Source organism: Pimephales promelas, chromosome 21 (genome assembly GCF_988280905.1).
Source record: "Pimephales promelas chromosome 21, fPimPro1.hap1.1, whole genome shotgun sequence".
Lineage (NCBI taxonomy): Eukaryota > Metazoa > Chordata > Actinopteri > Cypriniformes > Leuciscidae > Pimephales > Pimephales promelas.
In genome coordinates this window covers 20,965,678-20,986,986 of record NC_142789.1, presented here as the reverse complement: position 1 = coordinate 20,986,986, position 21,309 = coordinate 20,965,678, and the positions used below count along the sequence as shown (strand labels likewise).

The 21,309-nt window shown below is 36.1% G+C and overlaps 2 protein-coding genes across 3 annotated transcripts in view; one reads left to right on the top strand and one right to left on the bottom strand.

The window, feature by feature from the left end:
- The window catches only part of efcc1 (EF-hand and coiled-coil domain containing 1), a 22,410-nt gene extending 6,788 nt beyond the window's left edge, over nucleotides 1-15,622 (top strand). Inside the window, exons 3-8 of one of the 2 annotated variants that reach the window (XM_039674267.2) lie at nucleotides 7,939-8,087; nucleotides 8,668-8,803; nucleotides 9,902-10,067; nucleotides 11,223-11,312; nucleotides 12,360-12,429; nucleotides 12,940-15,622. In XM_039674267.2, the coding sequence (XP_039530201.2) occupies nucleotides 7,939-8,087; nucleotides 8,668-8,803; nucleotides 9,902-10,067; nucleotides 11,223-11,312; nucleotides 12,360-12,429; nucleotides 12,940-13,076 (748 nt within the window). In that variant the 3' untranslated portion in view covers nucleotides 13,077-15,622. Of the gene's footprint in view, nucleotides 1-7,938; nucleotides 8,088-8,667; nucleotides 8,804-9,901; nucleotides 10,068-11,222; nucleotides 11,382-12,359; nucleotides 12,430-12,939 lie in introns of both variants that reach the window. The other variant, XM_039674266.2, reaches the window with a different exon arrangement.
- map1lc3a (microtubule-associated protein 1 light chain 3 alpha) lies at nucleotides 15,228-21,309 on the bottom strand. Its single transcript, XM_039674094.2, has 4 exons — nucleotides 21,143-21,309; nucleotides 19,738-19,793; nucleotides 19,329-19,435; nucleotides 15,228-16,572 (listed from the first exon to the last, which is right to left on the bottom strand). The coding sequence occupies exons 1-4, from the start codon at nucleotides 21,180-21,182 to the stop codon at nucleotides 16,410-16,412; spliced, it is 366 nt and encodes a 121-aa protein (XP_039530028.1). The 5' UTR covers nucleotides 21,183-21,309; the 3' UTR covers nucleotides 15,228-16,409.

Below are 21,309 nucleotides of genomic sequence, written 5' to 3'. Positions count from 1 at the left end.
CGCTTTAACCTCCCCATCTGGCACGACAATAATCAGCGATATTAGACTCTTTATTCACATGAAAGCGATGTCTATTAAACTAATTTTCTCTTTTCTCAGAGTAGTAATGGTCTTGGAAATGTTGCATTTCTATATTTACTATTTAAAGCTGTAGCCTGTAGCCTTTTTAGGTTAAAAAGGATCCAAAATAAATTTTTGAGAAAATACATAACCAGCCAGTGTTCAAAACTATCCGCTTGCCTTAGCTCGATTCAAAGCTTGTAATAATGTATTTAACTCCATTGGTACTGGTGGATTTCCACGGGAGATTCGAGCTTGTCTTTGCGTCATTACGTCACATCTGTACATATAAAGAAGAGTCTCGGCTAGTAGGCTAAGAGTGTGAGGATGTTGGAGGTGGAGATTTATAGCCTTTTTTGCACGGTTTTGCATGATATGAAAAGCGCTTGTTAGATTTAATCAACGCGATTTACTACAATGTCAGAACCAGAGCAAAAGTGGATGTTTCTTACTTGTTCAGATGATATTTTCCGGTGAAAACTATTATGTTGGTCATACTTCCAAAAAGAATGATCCAACCCGATCTCACGGCAATTCGTACGAATTTTACGAGGTGGCTAATTCGTAACAATCCGTACGACCTCACTCGTACAAATTAGTAAGATTTTTGCTTAATCATACATATTTTACGAGTTGGCCAATTCGTATGAATTCGTACGAATGACCTACCCCTGACCCCACCCCTAAACCTACCCATCACATGGGTTTAGACAAATCGTACAAATTCGTATGAGTAAGGTCGTATGAATTAGACACTTTTTAATCACTCGTGCAAAATTGTACGAATTGGTCGTGAGATAGCGTTGAATAATCTGTGATTCTGAATGCCAGTATCCACACCGGCGCGGTGACTGACAGCCTCACAGTCTCCTCAAACATTGTGTTCATCCGCACTGTGCCATGTCGAGGGTGTTGAAGGACAACTCACGTAAAGTTGATAATTCCGTGAATCACTGCAATTGCAGATTTCGAACAAAGAGGGCGACAAAGACGAAAAACTGCGGACTGTACCTTTAATATCAAATTTCTTTCTTTAAGATGTATGATTACACAACCTGGGACCCGAACAAAGCATCTGAGTTATTGTACAATTTCCTCCAAATTCCGCACAAAACAATATAATTTGTTTTGTTTGTTTTTTTTTACATTTTGTTTTACTTTAAAGTCAAATTTGTTATTATTATTAGGGTTGAAAACAGTTGCTGTTTAATATATTTTTATTGTTTTTATAAAACATGATTTTTGATGAAATAGAAATATGTTGCATTATAATCTCTTTATTATTTTTGACCAATTGAATGCATCCTTGCTGAATAAGAGTATTAATTTATTTTTAAAAATTGTATTGATTTCTAACTGACCCCCAACATTTGAATGGTAGTACAACTGAAAGTGATACTTTACGTGGCCCCTGAAGATTTACTTTTTTATGAGCCATTTCCGGTCATATTAGACACTTTGGAGTCACCCAGAATGAGAGAAGGTCCAAGTGTATATCTCACAGTCATTGCATAAGGTTTCCTGAAGCCCTCTTGGCCCTAATAAAGAAAGAGGAAGAGGTTTAGATAGAGGCCAGGTCTCATGGGGGAGGTGGTGGGAACAGACCTGATCTGTTCAGTTCATTACCATGAAAAACACACCATCCGTGTGTGCGTCCTGCCTGGAGGCGTTTTGTCTCCCCCTCAGAATCCAAGATGGACTAAAGCCCTCAGCCTAGACCCCAAGAGTGCCGCAGATCTCAGGACAAAAGAGACAGACGTGCGAGAGGAACAAAAAGAGCAGAGGGGGGACAAGAACCGCCATCTGGAGGAAGAGGCAAACACTCGGCTGTTTGTTCAGTGGGAATGAATTTCCACCATCTTACTCTATTTATCGCTCTGCTTTCAGACGTGCTTTATTTCCCTCTATTCATACCAGGTGAAACCCATTGCATTTATTATCAGGTCTGAGCTGTTTTTTGAGCTCTGCTGACATCACAGAGACTGACACGTTAAACATAAGGCCGTCGGAGAACTATTATTTCAGCTGCGGTGCGGCCGACTCGTGTAAAATGTGTCCGGGGTAACCTGTTGTACCTCAACACATAATAACAGGGGACTGGACAGATGGAATGAACAGTCCTTTGAAAATTCCCTGTATTATGACTGAAGAAGGTAAAGAAATGTCAACAAAATGAGGCCTCATAAAAATGTTGTCTTTAGGAGGTCTTTATATGGCAGGGTTTTTTGGTCCAGTGTTTTCCAAGCACTTTGAGAATGAAAAACTCCCAAGACCTTGACTTTTCTTTTTCTTTTCTTTTTTTCATTTTCAAACCCAGCTACGAACATTTCCCTTTCTCCTCCCACACTCAGCCAGCTGATACTCTTGCTCTGCAGACCTCAGCACTAATAAACTGCCCACCTTGCTATGTTGGGGGAGAAATGTTCTCGAAAATGTATGCTTTTTCTCCGCCTGCTTCTTTGTGAACAGTGCTGGGAAATAATTGAATATAAGTGATCTTGATTATATAATCAGATTCCAAAAATTTACTTCTAATTAGGTTGTATTAAATCCATAGTACTTGTAATTAGATTAGAATACTTTTTAAAATATTCCTAATAAGGCTACAGTTACTTTTTGCAGCATTGCGGGATTACATATAACTCACACATTGGCAGTAAATTATTCATTCAATTTATGAATTCTCCTTTCTAAAAAAGGCTTAAACAGTACATTTGCAAAGTCTTCTAGATTTGTGGAATTGCACACACACAGACCAGACACTCGTCAAGTGGATGTAATTATACTGAAAATTGAGAGGACACACTGCATTTGACTACTGGGTTTACAGAAATCAGCAATATCTTACTTTGTCTTTGGAAGGCTTTTGTCTTTCAAACACATTGAAATGCACAAATCCACATCATTTTGTATTTGCATGTGATGCAGGGATTCCTGTCAGCCAAACCTAATTGATCATGTATTTTCTGAATACAATTTTCTTTTCATTTTATATTAATATGGTACTATTTTATATATGCAAATCAATGTAATAAAGAAGTTTGGTCAAAAATACCCTAATCAATATTACCTAAAATGTGTAATGTTGATTGATACGAAATTTTATCTTTTTTTCATGAAATTTCCAATGAGTAATGGACAGCACTGTTTGCGAACACTTTTCTTAAATGGAATCGTTTAAATCCATTTGGATTTTTCTTCAATGTGTCCATTTTATGTTTATGACTTGTTAAGACGCGTAAACACTTAGCAAACCGCCTTCAAAGCTGTGTTTACTGGGACTGCTTTCGTAATAACAAAGTTTCCTGACTCAATTAATTATGGCCTGGATCCGTTTGGAATCTCCAGACGGTTCCAGACAGCACCCCCAGCAAGATCAGGTGATTTCCAAGATTAACGGCGTCTGTGCATCCACACATGTTCCATGTCTGCCAGTTTGACTCAGCCTCTGTAGTCTTACTTAACCAGGTATCGAGTTACCATGAGCCTATACTCTTAATTGTGGACATCTGTTTCATAGTTTTAAGATAAATCGATTGCTTTATCGAGGACTTCGCAACATCCGGGCAGACCTAATCTAGTTATTTATGTGGTTGTTTACCATACGATCGTCTCATCCTTCAAAATCTTCATTCCATTGAAATACTTCTCAAGTAAACTGGGTCCAAGAGGGGGTCTGTAAGTTCAGATCCTGCCGTAATAAACACAGGAAGTGCACGTCTAAACCACAAACAGCTGGGCTCGCCCCATGTTAGTATATCACTCCGGTCCAGTGTAAATATAGTCTCAAGATAGAAACCTATTGTTAGGTTGACCACCAAAATAGAGAAATGTTCAAGACAAGAGATGAGACGGGCAGCCAAAAGTGATACACACACTAATGAGAGACAGGCTTTGCCACAGTTCTGTCTTGCATCTGTTTTGGTTTTGTAACTTGCCCTAAATGTTCTTATTTAAAAGAGTAAGAAAGCTTGCTAGACCTCAATTCTGAAAGTATGATGAGTAAATGGTGTCTTTTTCCTCTTTAAACACGTACAGGTAGTATGTTAGCCTGTGTGTCTCAAAGAAGAAAGGTTTGTTGTTCACTATGCGACTTGTAAAGTTCTCTGCAGTCTTTTATCAGTGCCTCAGGCAGCTCATATAAGTGATTCAGAACAGCCAGTGCAGACGGTTCCGGAAATGTCCAATTCACCTCCACTTCTCCACTGATAGAAAATCAAGACTCTTTAGTTTCTCTTTATTTTCCGATAAATATTGAGCATAAAACCTTCTGCTTTGAGTTTACATTCATGCAGCGCAAAGAAACGTGATAGAATTTCAGCCCGTCCTCTCACAAATGCAGATTCTTTCCTGTGTCTTTCTTCTGTCAGTGTTCGCTAAATAATACGTTTGCTTTGTGTAAGATGAATGTTTGGAAGACAGCAGGGATGGAATTAACGACTGGGAGAGCTAAAGGATGCCAGATGGAGGTTCAGGCAAATTTGGGCTTTGTGTTTGTCTTATCCAGACATATGCTCTGTTCTCTCTTTCTGTGAGCGCTATGAAATAAAACCAGCATGTTTCAGCATTTCAGAATCTGTGCATGATATTCTATACTGCGTATTAAATTGCTCTTATTTTGTCAGAGCTGTAGCCTTGAGGTTGTGGCGCACACGCTCATGTTGTAGTTGATACTCATCATGACATGTTGAGCTGCGCTGTCTTGTCTAATTTGTCTAAACTTGTCTAATTTCCTTTATAGCTTGACTTTACACCTTCCATTTCATTATCCTTTACAAAAAGCACTTTGGCTCTACCATAGTACAGTATAAAATTGTAAGATGGTACTTTAATATACACTACAGTTTGAAAGTTTGGGGTCAGTATAAAAATACAGTAAAATCAGTAATATTGTGAAATATTATAAGTCACAGAATCATTCTATATGGAGCCCACATATATATATATATATATATATATATATATATATATACTGTATATATATATATGAAGAGTTCAGATGCAAAAGCCTCTAAATGCCATTTGAAATTTTCTTCTTTAATGATGATTTTTATCAAACTTGTATATTTAAGTTCTGTAATTTCACTTAAATAACAATTAATAGGTAATTATCATTGCCATTTAAGTGAAATCACTGAACTTGAAATATACAAGCTTGATAAAAATGATCATTCTAGAAGAAAATTTCAAATGGCACTTGCATCTGAACTCTTCATATATATATATATATATATTATCAATATATTATATATATATCCCACGAAACGTACTTATACGTCAGCATGTTTTACTAATCCGTTCCCTTGTTTTAGTTAAATCAAAACAAGGGAACAAATTAGTACAACATGGCCACAATTTACTAAAATTAGGGAACAAATGAATAAGTCGTGGGAACAAATTATTAATTCCTAATCACAATTTAACTAAAACGAGGTAAGAAATTAGTAAATAGTGCCCAGAATTTACTGAATTTTTTTTGATTTGTGATTTTACTGAATTTATGTCGATTTTTGATTATTTTTTAAATTTTTCTTTCTTTATTTTTTTTTTTTTTTTTGCTGCTTTATGTGTTTGTTGAAATCATGAAACATTTTTTTTTCAGGAATCCTTGATGAATACAAGTATTAGCATTAATATAGGTATAAACATATTATCTTAGAACATATTGATTAAAAAAAAAACATAAAATGTTCTCCAATTATTAAGTGGTGCCTCTGCAGTTGTTTCTGTTAAGAAGAAAGTACTTTTCTCCACCCTTGAATTTCCATTTTGATTGCATTTTCATAACGTCTTATGCAACCGTTCTGTTTCTGACTTGTTTCACAGTCTGTGTTTGAAGGGGCCAAGATGGCTGGATCTAATATTGAGACTCTTCCAAGAGTCTGGAGTGGATTCAGGTGTCTAGAGAGCTGCTTTAACTGCTCTCCTCTCAGTGTGTGCTCTCACATCCATTTCTACAGACGTCGTTGGGTTACTGAGTTTTTTCAGTAGCTCATCTCCATTTGTTATTCTCAGTCACAAAGACTTTGACAGAAAACAGATCCTGTCAGCAGTATTAGTCGTATACACAATTCTAATCGCTTCTACAAGACTAATATTAACATTGAGCAGATGTGGCATACAATAATGTCCTGGCTTTTCAGAAACACAGTTATCTTTTTTGGCACTTCAAAAACTGTCGTTAAAATAAATCAATAAATGACAATATTCTAAATAAAAATACATATAGTTTTAGTTTGAATATTCCCTGTAGTTCATGTTTCAATCATGTACATGTACAAATATGTTCAAAAATATGGGGTCAGTAATATTTTTTAATGTTTTTGAAAGAACTTACGCACAGCTTGATAAAAAATACAGTAAAAAGAGGTTTTGTAATTACAGTAATATTGTGATATCAACGCATTTTTCTATTGTAATATATTTTAAAATGCGGTTTTCTGTTCATTTTCAGCATCATTGCTCCAGTCTTCAGTGTCACATGATCCTTCAGAAATCATTCTAATATGATGATTTGCTGCTTCTTCATTTTTTTAATATTATTAATAGCAGTGTCAAACAGTTCTGCTTATTTTTCTCTTAATAATAGAAACTTCTTATTAATACAACTCTTATTAATAGAAAGTTCAAAAGAACAGCACAATTGAAACAATGTAAAAGTCCTTAATGTCACTTTTATTGCATGCCTGCTGGAGGGTAAATCTGTTTATAATGAATTTAGTCCCACAAAATGTATTTACAGGTTTTAAAAATACAAAATGTGTAACCTTTTCTTGGAAAGTGCATCTTCTTTCATTATGGGACACGTTATTCCAACACAAACATCAACATCCTTGTCATATAACCTCAGTTAGTTACACTGTGCATGTGCAATCTGTTTGTCATCGTGCCTAGACCATAATACCATACTTATGTCAATGGGTTCCTATAGCAACCCTGACAGGCCTGTTTAGGGTCTCTCTGGTACTCTCCTTCAGCAGCTGTAGGTCATCAGAGAAACCCAACTTTAACCGACCCACCCCCCTTTTCAAACACCCTTCACCTCCTCATCTGACAATGTGGATTCCAAATATTGACCCTAAACTGTGCGAAAGCATAGTGTACCGAGGGATGATTCTGTACGGGCTATATTTATGGCCGCTCTGCACTGAAGGGTTCCTCATGGCAGCAGGATATATGCATGAGTGCACCCGGCTTGAAATTCTTTTCCCTTTTTTCTCTCTCTGGGATTCATGCTGGAGCAAACGGATTTCTGCAGCCTTTTAGGTTTTTTTCTTTTTCTGCAGGCAAGACATTGTCATCTGGAAACATTTATTCTTTGATTCATGAAAGCCCCATATTGCATTTCTACTGTCGCAAAGCTCCGAAAAACGGTCGTGTTGAAATGACTGAAACATAATCTATTGCTTTCACTTATAGCTGTCTGACAAAAGAAAAAAATGCTCAAAATATGTTGATTTTAAAATCTTCTGATATGCGTTCTGTCGGACGTGTGTTAAACATTCATCATAATGCATACTGTGTTATGTTAGGTTCTAGTTATATATAGTTTTCATAATCTTTCTTTTCACTTTGATGTAATGTCACCATGCCTGGCTACAGTTACCCACAACCCCCTTCACTGCTCACAACTCCTCTTAAGAGCCAGTGAAAGTGATAAAAAAAAATTTATTGATCAATTTGACCTGGTTTCTTTGTTGAATAGAAAGATGTGGAAATTATGTTTAGTGCTATATCATCAAACTATTAACAAGGCTAATTGCTGCCATTTAAGTTCAAGCCTGAGCCATTTGTTTGCTAGTATTACTGTACATTGCTATATTGTCCTGAACCTAGAACAACCCGATCTGATCTCTAATGGTTATTTATACTTTACAGATCTGAAGTGTCTAAAACATCCGTTGCATTCATCGGTAAAGCGGACAGACGGCATAATGGGGCCAGTCGGCCTGCGCAACGCTGTTGTCTAGACACAGAGCAGGATCGACACTCACCGACGGGACGTGCAGAGACTCTGCCTGACACCAGTAAGACAAATATTGACATTACTCAACCCTTTTTGAGGCTCTGTTGATGTGCAATTTGGAAATAGTTGATACTTGTATTTTCAATTAAATTAGTTATTTGGCATTATTATAAAGTGCATTATTGCAGATGTATGTTTATAAACAGGACAAAACAATGCTCTTTTCAATATTGATAATAAGAAGAAATGCTTCCTTTGCACAAAAGCAGCATATTAGAATGATTACTGAATGATCATGTGACACCGAAGACTGGAGTAATGATACTAAAAACTTCAGCTTTGACATCACATAAATACATTACATTTTAAAATGTATCACAATAAAAGACAGTTGTAATCAATTGGAATAATATTTCACAAAATTATTGTTTTTTACTGTATTCTATATAATCTATACCAAGTACCAGCCCCAAACCTTTGAATAGAAGTGTATACCTTCATATGGTAACATCTAAATGAACTGGTTTTATTCAAGTAAAAAGGTTATGTAGCCTATTTTTAGATTACACCAACAAAAAATAAAAAAATCTTTTGACACCTTGATTCAAGTGTAATGAGATATTTCATGCATGTTTATATAGTGGAGGAGCAGCTTTTCCGTTCAGTGGAGGGTCAGGCGGCGTCTGATGAAGAGGAAGAGAGATGGACCGGAGAGCAGCAGAGACAAGTAGACGAGGTGAAGCGAATCCTCACCAGACTGTCCTGCTGTGGAGACAGGTACACTTCCCTTCCCTATATCACACAATGGGTTCACAAGTGCCCTTTTACTGCTGTTTACAATTATTTGATTCACTCAAATGAGATCAGGGCCGGCGCTATGGTGGGGCATTCGAGGGCTGTGACCCCCCCCCCCCCCCCCCCTTAAATCATAAATCAGATGTTGGCTATACATTACCGATGTCCAGCAATCTATTTAAATAGTACATTAATTTGTCGTCTAATGAGATCTATGTCGTGATGCCAAGAATTTTCAAGTGAAGAAATAGATATTAGATATATCTAATTTGACTTTGTGTATGTGCTTGAATGGTCCAGTGGCTATGGAAGCTTGTTTCCGCCACTGAATAAAACTAAATAAATAAATAATTGCGACTTTTTTTTCTCAAAATTGCGTGATATAAAGTCACAATTGTGTGTTATAAAGTCAGAATTGTGAGATATAAAGTCGCAATTCTGAGAAAAAAGACAGAATTGCGACTTTTTATCTCACAATTCTGACTTTATAACACATAATTGCGACTTTATATGTCGAAATTCTGACATCGTTTCTCAGAATTGTGAGATATAAACTCAAAATTGCGAGTTATCAGGCCAATTCTAAGGGGAAAAAAGACTAACTTTATATCTCACAATTCTGACTTCATTTCATGCATTTCTGACTTTATAACATGCAATTGCAACTTTATATCTCACAATTCTTACTTTATACCTCGTAATTCTGACTTTATAACATGCAATTGCGACTTCATAACATGCAATTCTGACTTTATATCTCGCAATTCTGACTTTATATCTCGCAATTCTGACATATGACATGCAATTGCGACTTTATATCACGCAATTCTGACTTCATATGTCGCAATTCTGAGAAATAAAGTCAGAATTGCGAGATGTAATCTCGCAATTGTGAGAAAAAAAAGTCAGAATTGTGAGATAAAAATTTACAATTACCTTTTATATTTTTCATTCTGTGGCAATATCGACCCTGGCAAAAAGTGGTGGGGAAATTCGCAAAAAAAATAATAATAGTAAGAAAAGGCGTTTCGTTTTTTTGCGTCAAAATATTTGTTTTTCAATTGTTTTGTGTGCTCTCAGGTGTGATGAGAAAGCAGTGAAGAAGCTGTTGTCTCATTTCGGCGACTCGCGCACAGAGGAGAGTCAGACGGCCGTGTTGGAGCTGCTGGAGAGGGTCACGCGACTCAACAAACAACTAGAACTGAAGGAGAGTCAGGCCAGGAGGGTGGAGATGGACACAGACCAGGTATGACCGTGCCACATTCAAAAGATGATTTTCTTCAGCTTTTCAGATAACTTGATATATTTAAAACATAAATGGATAGAGATCACCCAAGAAAAGGACATTTCTCTCATCATTTCCTCACTTTTTAGTAATTTCAAACCTATAGAACATCATTTGTCATCTTTATTTTGCTTCGCTTCAGCTATCATAAAGAGACATCCACTCTTGCAATGCGAGTTTGTGTTTTTGGGGGCGGAGCAATGAAGGGAGGGGTGTGTTTGTTTGGGTTGTATCAAATATCAACAGTGTTCAACAACAATTGTCATAAATTGCTTACTGCACCTTTAATTAAAATTTTGATTCAGCAAAAAAGACTATTTACTAAATATTTGGATTCATTTAGTCTTACCACAGATACTAATAATGTGAGTCGGGGATGACACGGACATCCGAAGAGCAGATTAACATTGACCGCCAATTAAACGCACATATGAATCCAGCAGTTAAAATACGTATCAGAGATTTTAAATGTTTAAGTTAATCCAAATACGCTTTGGCTGCTGGTCTTCTAAACGGCTTACGTCACCCAACCAGGACTTTCTGTTCTGTTTCACTTTCGGGTGCAGGAGTGTAAAATTAGATTACAAGGCACTTGCCCACCGAGCAGTTGTTAAGAGAACGACGGGCTTCAAAGAAAAGCCTCAGCTCTTACACTCCCACCCAAGCAACCAGCCGTGTGTGTCAATGTGAGCAGCCAATCGCTGTCCCTTCCTGAGATGACCACACAAATAAACCTCCAGGCCTTACACAATTACACGTACACCGAGCTGTTAAGACAGACGTCGGCTGCGATGCACCAGACGTGAACTAGGTTGCTAGTGTTTTTAAAAAGGCCCCACACATATTCGTGGAAAAATATCCAGGCACATTCTGGGCTTAACCAGTTTGGGGCGAGCATTAACGCGAACGCAGGCAGATGTGGATTTTTGACATATGGTCAGACAGGCCAAAAACAAGCATATCTGAACTATTTCTGTCTGAGAAATTATGTGTCTCGGCTGAATTATGGGCTATCGGCACATCTGGCAGAGATTCTCCTAACCTGAAATTCTTTGTGTTTTGGGAGCATTAGTGTTTAAATATGCGCAAGGTCAACGGTAAGTCGTGTGTCTGCAGATGCGGGACGCCCTGGTCCAGGAGCTACAACAGAAGGCCGAGGAGACCGAGCTGCTACACCTGGAGCTGCAGATGCTGGAGACGGAGCGGGTGCGTTTGTCTCTGGTGGAGGAGAAACTGATGGATGTGCTACAGCTTCTGCAGCAGCTGCGAGAGCTGGTCAGTCAAAAGGAATCTCTAGGGAGTAAATCTGGAGGGACTGCAGAGTCAGACTCATCAGCCCAATAGATGGGTGTTAATCCAGCATTGATTCAAAAATAATATTTAGGATGTCAGCAACACAGACATTTGATTATCATGCTTTCATTTTTGTTCTCATATAGACCTTATGCGCCATCTTTAGAATATTGTCTTTCTGTATATGTCTATGGCATTGCTGTCCATGAGTAATTAGCTTTTGAAGTGGATTTGCTTAATGTAAAGTTAACAAAAGTTATCATGAGGATTGAAATGTTTAAAGCAGATTATCAAATATCAGTCGACCGGGATGATTTTAAAACGAGCCGTTCAGTCATAAATAGGCAAGATCGCTGTGATTATACAGACCGGAAGACAAAAGACAACGAGCCCAGCGCTGAAAAGGGGCGGGGCTATATAAGGTGCAATTAATATTTTCAGTTTCTGTGATCTGTGTAAAAAGTGATCAGTTGACTTAACGTAAAAAAGTGAGGAAACACATTGCCTTAAAATTCTGAAGTAAATAAACGTCATACATAAATGAAAAAATTAAGTTTTTATCGAATTGTCAAGTTCACACAACTTTATTTAAGTTTATTACTTAAAAATGTTAAAGTTAAAGAGTTTCTTCACTTTTTTTTATAGGTTCAGTCAATTGATCGCTTTTTACAGTGTATTTTACAATTTTATAAATGCATTACCAGTAAATTAAATAATTGTTATTGGTGTTTTGCTGGTGTGGCATTTGAACAAACCCCTAAAAGTATGTATATAAATATTAAAATTATAAATAATAAAATGTTCATCTGTAATATTCTCCTTTTTTTGTTGCAATAATCATGAATTATATTATTATTATGAAACATTCAATTATGTGTGGTCGAATATTTTGCCATTTAATTGCCTTTTTTAATACTTTAATATGATGTATTTTTTATTTAATTTTTTTTTTTATTGTAGAATGTCTCAAGAAGATCTTTAGGAAAGATTTTACTCAGCACATTGGAGTCTTGCAGTGATCCTCAGCATGGTAAGAGACACAATAACTTTTAACTTGCCAGCTTTGCTCTTATAAAACCTTTACTGTTTACCAGGCCTGGTATGCAATAAAAAATGTGGCAGGAGCACTAGATATACAGTGTCCTACAAAGGTCTGCAACCACTTTAAAAATAGGGGATTCTTTTTTTTTTTTTTTTTTAGACAGAAATAAGTTTTGGGATTTCAAGAAATGTAAAGCATAAAAAGTTAGTGACATTGATTATTTTTGATGTTAACTAAACCTTAAACTAAAACTATTATATGTATGTGTGTGTGTTATTAGAATAAACTATAAAAAATGCTGGGTTGTTTCAGCCGGGTGTTAAAATTTTAAATTACATTTTTAACCCATCATTTGGGTTTGTCCATATTTGACCCAAATTCGGGTTGAAACAACCCAGCATTTTTTAGAGTGTAGATATATTTATTTGAAAGATTCTATTTCTAGCATATTAGCCGCACACAGATCTAAAGCTTAGCTTCTCTATAACTGATTTGCAGGGAAAGCACATATCTTGGAGGTGCTGAACGCTCTCTGTCATGAACTGGCTGCGTGTGAGATCCTCTCTAATGGCGAGACAATACAGAGAGCAGAGAGTCAGCAGTCTCTCACCAACTCTCTGCTCATCTCCTTCTAGACATTACTGCCACCTGATGGCCACAGGGTGCTACAGACTCTTCCGAAAGGACTTTTACCTGGCCGTGTTGGAAAATGGGACCAAAATTAGCTATGTATTTTTCTTCATGTGTTTATATTTCTGTGTATAGTTTTGTAAAACGTTTAGCTCGTTATCATTTATAATGAAACATGAAACACTATCATGTGATTTTAAGCTACTTTTTCTAGATTTTCCTTTTGCAATTTCATATAATCTTGGTCAGTATTATTTTAAAATACATGCACATTATACAATGGTGTTCATTACAGCTTCATGTATAATGTGATAACACAGGTACAGGAACACCTAGTTAAAAACCACTCAGGTAAAGGCTGCCTTTGGTGTGAGAGACCCGGGTTCGAATCCACTGTGAGACACCAATGTGTCCCTGAGCAAGACACTTAACCCCTAGTTGCTCCAGAGGCGTGCGACCTCTGACATATATAGCAATCGTAAGTCGCTTTGGATAAAAGTGTCAGCTAAATGAATAAATGTAAATGTAATGCTCATAATAGCAAATGTTGCAATAGAAGATATTTTGATAAATATGGGTAACCAGACAGTTGATTGACCCCATTGACGTCGTCCATAATATGGGAAAAACAATTCTATGGAAGTCAATGGGGTCCATCAACGGTTGAATGAAATTCATACAGGTTTGGAACAACATGAGGGTGAATAAATGACAACAGAATTGGGTGAACTATCATTTGCATTATTCATCGTTTCAAAATACAGAAACTTTAGCACTTCTGAGCAGTTTTGTTGCTCTTTAAGGAAGATTTTTATCCATGATTTGCATGAAACAGAATATATAGCTCACTGTATGTTTCATATCCATGAAACAATCAAGAACCGACAAGCACAGACTGAAACAGAGAGAACTAAATACAGATACAAAATGAACACTAACAAGGTGACGATAGGTGACACAGATGATCAGGACGATGAACAGGTGGATGATTGAGGGAGTGAGTTCAGGTGTGGAGACAAGAGGATGCTGGGAAGTGTAGTGAAGATGACTAAGACAGAATGGTGCAGACAAAGACTGTGACAATTATATAGTCAGTGAATAATTTTTCAATGATTATTAAACTTTATGAATTAATTTGCTGAAGCATGTCGATTTTCTTGCAGTTTTAAAGTCTTAAAATGGCCATATTTAGGCTTAACCAGTTTACCATATTAAGGCTTATAGGTCAAACATTTACCAATTTAATTAATGGGGTCTTAATTACAACAATAAACGTTTGCATGTAATTTCAGCCATATTGAGGTCTAGAGAGAAAGCCATTTTACCTGGCCCACTTTAGCTGGAATAAAGTCCTGCTCGGATGTATTACAGTGGCTGCTTTCTGTCTAAGCAAAAGAAAGATTAAAGTATAATTTCTGCAATAATGTGTTTAATTACCCACCAAATTGGTATCAAAAGATTATGCACTGGGGAAAATATGTAGACCTACCTTGCTTAATTTGAAATGTCCTAAATACATGGAAGTGCTAAAAAATATTAAATAAATGTCAGAGAAAGGATAAAATTTTACTTTCTAACATGTTGAGACATTGTTACAACATTTTTTTTTTTTAATTTAATGTTCAAATAATGTTTTGGCAGATAGAACCTTATAATTCTAAGCGAAGTGTTTTTTTTTTGTTGTTTTTTTTTAGAATTAGAAGGTTCTATCTGCATTTGACCCATTCCAAAAATCCCCATTTACAAATTTGAGAGGATTTTGATATTGTATGTTTAGAATACATTTAGGGTCCCTGTTATTTTCATGTTTGAATGAAACTTGTTCCCCATATACATTTTCCTATATGTAATGCAAAAACTTTGAAGCTCAATATCTCAAAACTGCTCAGAACCCAGATAGAACCTTACAATTCCAAGGGGACGTACAACAAAAAAGCATCACATATTTGTATGATGGGCACAGACACTCTCTCCCATCAAACAAATATGTGATGCTTTTTTGTTAAGCTCCAGTGAAGGTTTGTCAAATGTGTACTGAAGGAAATATCCTGATTTTTTTTTTTTTATAGATAAACTTCATGAGTTTCACATAAGGTACTAGACAATATATCATCAGTGCATATATGGTCAAGAAATTAAAAACATAACACATCACAATCATTTCGTACAATGATTTATACACGCACTTGTTTTTCAAACAATTCAAACATACATATACATATTTCAGTTTTTTTTTTTTTGGTTTCAAAACATCTAAAAAGTTTTTTAGCTTTAAATAAAGCTGAAATAATTAACAAATCTATAGCATAAATCAATAAAAAAAAGTTTGAAAAAAACATGCAATGTAGGGCATCACAATCCCTTCATCTGAGATTTAACAGAAGGCATACAGCTCGTATGGTGACAGGAGGGGAAAAAAAAGTATAAAGGAGAATATAATTGTGTGCTATAATTGTTGAACTTCTAATAAGTTGTCCTCTCTGATGTTTTAATTGTGCAAAAAAAGCATTTTATTCTAAAGATTATGTGAGGCTGACTGCAGAATACTGTATGCCAAAAGATGTTCTTCAGGCTCACATGTGTACAGTACAGATCAATGTGGCTTTTGACTTCGATACCTTTATTCTACAATGAGTGAATGAGGAGTTATTTTTTACACAGGAGCCCAGAAATAAACAGACTCAAAGGCTTCAGAAACCCTCTGATAATTTAAATAACTATAATTACACCAGTTTGGAGCCATTGGTCTCCTAACAGTTTTGATTTGAGAACCACAGAATGGGTCTGACAGTAAATTTGATGAGAACTACGCTGCATCTTGATTAATCACTTGGTTTAAATTAGCACTTAATTCTGAAGTAAGATTTTACAACCTTACACCAGCACCACTAAGGTCTGGTAACTACTACAGACGATTACTACGAGCAAACAAAAAGCAAAAGCAAATTAATCCTAAAACAAATTAAAAAAAAACACACTCTCACCTATTTACAGCAACATGTGTTACTAATTATTGGACATAACGGCCTAAAAGTAATAAAACTCAAGGGAAAAAAAAACTACTAGGGCCAAATACAAAGTATAAACAGTGTAATACCTACGCTGAGCTAATAAAGGAAAACAACCAAGTTTGAAATTGGGTCAGAATAGTGTTTACAGTAACGCTGTGTTTTGCACTGTAGTGTCATAGACTAGAATCAACGGTTTTATTTTGTTTCATACCAGCAAGGGAGGAGCAGTGATGATGGAGAGAGAGAAAGAACGGGTACATTAGGATGCTTCCTGTTTGTGTCTCTCCTTTCCTCTGCTGTTCCTCCCTCAAAGGTCAAGACGCATGCTTAGCAACCAAAGGTCTCTTGGGAGGCGTAAACCATGTAGAGGAAGCCATCTTCATCTCGCTCTCGTTCGTAGATCTCAGAAATAGGGGTGGACACACTGACCATGCTGTGCTGATTGACAAGAAGGAAAAAGGCCTGGGTGGGGTTGAGCTGCAGTCTACGCCTGTAAAAGAGAGTCGTTTTGATAACTGATTATAATGACAAAAACATGCACAATTCAATTCAAATGTATTTGTATAGCGCTTTTCACAATACATATTGTTTCAAAGCAGCTTTACAGAAAGTGCATTTCAGAAATGTACATGGACAAATACATTTAGTTAATCATGTAATAATTTAGGGCACATTCAAGTCTGGGTTTGGTTAAGATAAACTAAGCTAAATTAAGCTCAATCCACAGCATTTGTGGCATACTATTGATTACCACAAAAATAAAAAGATAGTGAATTGGGCCAATATGTAAACATTAAAATGCTCAATGCTTCAATAGTATAACCACAAGGTGTAAGCATTGATACCATGATTTTAGTATATAATGATTTGATTTAACTTGATATAACTTGATTTAAACAGCTTTTAACTTCTCAGTGATACTCAAGGTTAAAAAGTAATAATAATAAACTTGATTGAGTTGAAAAGTTTGATCAATATTGAGGTTTGATCAATATTTTACCACAAAATTCTGCTTAAAATCACCATGAATTCAAAATGTACATAATTCTTAGTTTGTTTGTTTTTTCATGTGATACTGAGGCATTTATTTATTAAATTAACAGTATTTTTTATTTTATTATGAGCCCTTGTAATCTATCATCAAAATGACTTGCCTTCCCCCTCCCTCTTGCAACAATGACGTGTTTACTGGCACGAGGGCGGGACAACCTGTCACTCACATGAGATCACAGCAATCCATCCAATTTTCTATTTTTTTTTTTCTTGTTCGAGAAACCGTATCACTCGGATAAACGTCACATTGGGGAAGAAAAGACTATTGTAACTTCCGTTTCATGACGACTTCAACCCAGAAAATGTATAGAATTCATATCCATGTATTTTTTTCATTTCATTAGTAGCCACATACAATGTGATGCTAGAGCAGCAGAAATGTCAGGGTTCCCAGTCTTTTTCAGCAATCATTTTCCAGGTCTTCATCAGGACATATTAATTTTACAATGACGGGAAAAAAAGAGAAGGATCACACCCTAAAGTAATATATTGCTCTCTAAATTTTTAAAAGGTGTACAGTTTATAGCCATGACTTAACTATAAAATCTTTTTTTAATATGAGCTCTTAATCATACATTATGGAAGCTTATGGACTTTTTCTGACAGATATTGCAATTGCGATTTGATTTGCAATAAAATTTTGTAAAGTCAAGCTTCAGCTCAATATTCTCAATAGTCTGTGGCACACACTCTAAATTAAAGTAGTATAACATGCATTTAACTGTAGACCCCTCCACTACCTTGTAGTCTAGCAGATGCAGATTGCCTTTCTACTAGTGTTAGTGTCATGCATTTTGTCAGCAATTTTTATTACTATTTAGTCTTAGTCCTGTGTCCAATTACTTACTTTTTTGTTTTTATCCAGCGTTTTAGAATCCCAAAACTCTGTTTGTATCGAAACACTGATAAGATAAAGTTTTTACGTATACACCTAAACACATCTTCGTGTGGACGAGCATTTACACTTAATGCACACATAAATTTTGACATCAGAATTTTTTGTTCCATCCAATGCTGTTTATCACCATGTCAATCAATAAAATTTTGGATTCAATCCCGCGTTTAAATAAATTAGTCATTCCCAAAAACTTTGCAGTGTGTATATACATAGCAGCATAAAAAATACAACTTTTTTCAAACTGTGAATGGGTTATATACAGATAGCAAACAAAGAGCGTTCCTTTTTTAATCACTGCAGCGCTAGCTCACAGAGTTTAGCACTTTTGGGAAAACTCCCGTTATTATCAATGAAGCTTGATACAGAGGACAATTAATATCTAATTGACCTTATAATCACATTAAAATTATTAGTTAGCAAGATACTGAATTGGGTAGCTGCTTACCATTTAACATTTGCTGCATTCACTGCTGCAAGGGGCAACACAAGACTAAACATCATCATTTAAAATGCTAAAAACTCAGCATTCCAGAACATTGTACTTTCTGCAACTAACTTTTAACATAGTTTTTCTGCAAGCGAAAAACTCTTTGTTCTCGCCTCAATAAAAACCAAATTAAAAAAAAAAATCCAGGACAACAACAAGATTTTCTAGGACATTTTACACTTTCTCTAATTTTCCATGACTGGAAAGTTTGTCATCAATTATCCAGGTTTTCCAGGGGAACCCTTTATAACTTAATCATTATTTCAAGTCTGAACTATAAATAAATCATTCATGCATCGTAGCCAAGGATTATGAAGTATGATCGGCAGCGTGGGTCTGACAAAATGTTCTTAGTCTGATCATCTGACTGAGCCTGTGTTAAAATACCTGGAAGGCAACACTGAGCTGCAAGCTTATCTTTAGAGGAAGTTTAGCTCAATAGGGTCTTGTTTTAAAAAAGAATACAACACAACGGATATAGGAAAATAATTGTGGGTGTTGTGCAATGTTTTGAAGTTTGAACAGTTTAAACGTGGTCGTAGAAGTCCCCTGTGGATGATGAGCACAGCAGATACTCAAAATTGGCACACCATTGCATTTTCCTCCCCCACCCTGCTTTAAAACCCCACCAGACGAGTAAACAAACCGGATGAGGCTGAAATACACGGGACTCATGGCTCAAAGTGATTTGTACATGGTCAAAAATACTCTCAGTGTATGTGATACCAACTCACAGTCAGGCAAGAATGTACACTCAACAACCCGGTTTAAAGAAAATTTAACAAGTGATTCTGGATATTATGTTTACCTGATTATCTTTACCAGCTCACTCATATTAACATGGTCAGGGACAAGGAACTTGGTCTTGTCCAAGACAGGAAGTTGCTTTTCCCCCTTATATCTCTCAATGATCACCTGTAAGGAAAAATATTAACAAGACAAGATTGATGTAGTGTTTTGACATAGTCTACTCTTGAAATAAGTCTAGAACAGTGGTTCTCAACCTTTTTTTCTTCCACCCCCCCAAAAAAAAAAATGTATAAGTCATTTATAAGTCATTTATAAGTTAAAACCACTAGTGTAGAGTAATAAATCTTGGCATCTTAAAATAAATCTCACATTGAAATGCAAAAGTGATATCTTGAAAGCAATAAGGCTCTTCTTCACTCAGTCCTAATTCATTTATGACACATTCAAAAGACGAAAGAGTTTCTCACTGGAATTTTATTGGGATGCTGCTCTCGTATCTGCTGCACTTCCTTGCAACGATCAGCTGAAAAACAAAAAGAATAAAACTAAGATTTAATAATGGATAATGGACAATAATAAGTAGCATTTACTTATGGAAAACCAATTTAGCAGAAACTGGAAATTAGCATTCCTTTTGCACAGGAAACTAGTAGGAATTGATCATTTCTGATGTGTTGTTACTAACGGTGTAAAAGTACCCTCATGTCCCAATTTGATTCATATCACGAGACTGAACTCACAAAACAATATTTATTGCAATACTCCAAGATATGCAATAAAAGGAGGTTTAAAAAAAAATGTACTGTTGATTAAAATCCTAAATTTGATATTACGTTGTGAGTGTAAATGAATAGGCTTGGACTTGATGCTGGTAACTAAATGCACAGGACAATGGTGACACCAGAATGCGATTCCAGTCCCTCCATTGACAGCTACGCAATAACCACTTTGACACTTCAAAAAGTTGTGTAGCTGTCAACGGAGGGACAGAATTAAAGTTCTCAGATTTCATCAAACAGATCTTCATTTGTGTTCTGGAGATGAACGAAAGTCTTACGGGTTTGGAATGACAAGAGGGTGAGGGATTAAAGGCAGAATTTTCATTTTTGGGTCAACTATCCCTTTAACTGATCCCATGTCAGGGTCATTCATGTCAATTACATAATCCCAAAAGCTGGACAAATATGAGAGCGTCCGCAGAACATATTGACCCTGGCACTTACAGATGTGTTTAAAACAGCAGATCTATGTTGTTTGTTATGTTTAGGAAGATTATGCAAGGGTTTTATGCTCCTCCCTCCCTCCCCGTCCTCAGTCTGGACTATGAGAAAAAGCTCAAATTACAGCATCATTTCACCAACACGAGTAATGTCCATCCATTCTTTAATGTTGTTGTTAAACACAATTTATATTCATAAATATGCTACTTCTTTAATTTAATATCACTTGTAAAGACAATCATACTAGTAATCAGTATGAAAAAAAAAATTGAATAATACATGTTATTTTTAAAGTTGTATCTTCCTGAAAGCTAGATGGGAGTTTAAATGTGGTAAGGCACAACGCAGCAATATAAATCTTTAACAAATCATCTGAATTACAGTGGATTAAAGCTGTTGTTGTTCTTTAAACAGGAGGCCTTCGAGTCAGGCTACCTCTGGATAGCGACTGACCTCGGTCGGTTTGGTTAAAACCCGTCGTTTAAACTTATATTAATCTCTAACTGTCTCTAAAATCGTTTCATAATCATTTAAAGCTTTATAGAAAAATCGCAAACACTGTGTCACAAAGCTGCTAGCAGGCTAGTGACGAAAACAAACCTGATAAACAAACACGCATGTGCTGACACAGCGAGAATAAAGCTCATCTTACCAAAGCTCCGTCTCTGTTTGAAGGGTCTGTCAGATGGCATAACTGGACTTGAATGTGGTAAAAAAATTTGCTATTATATGTTGAATTCTCGGTCGACTTCGCTTCTTTTCGAGCTCCTGACTCACTGCAAGCAAAACAGCTCGAGACAATGTACTAAAGTTCGTGAT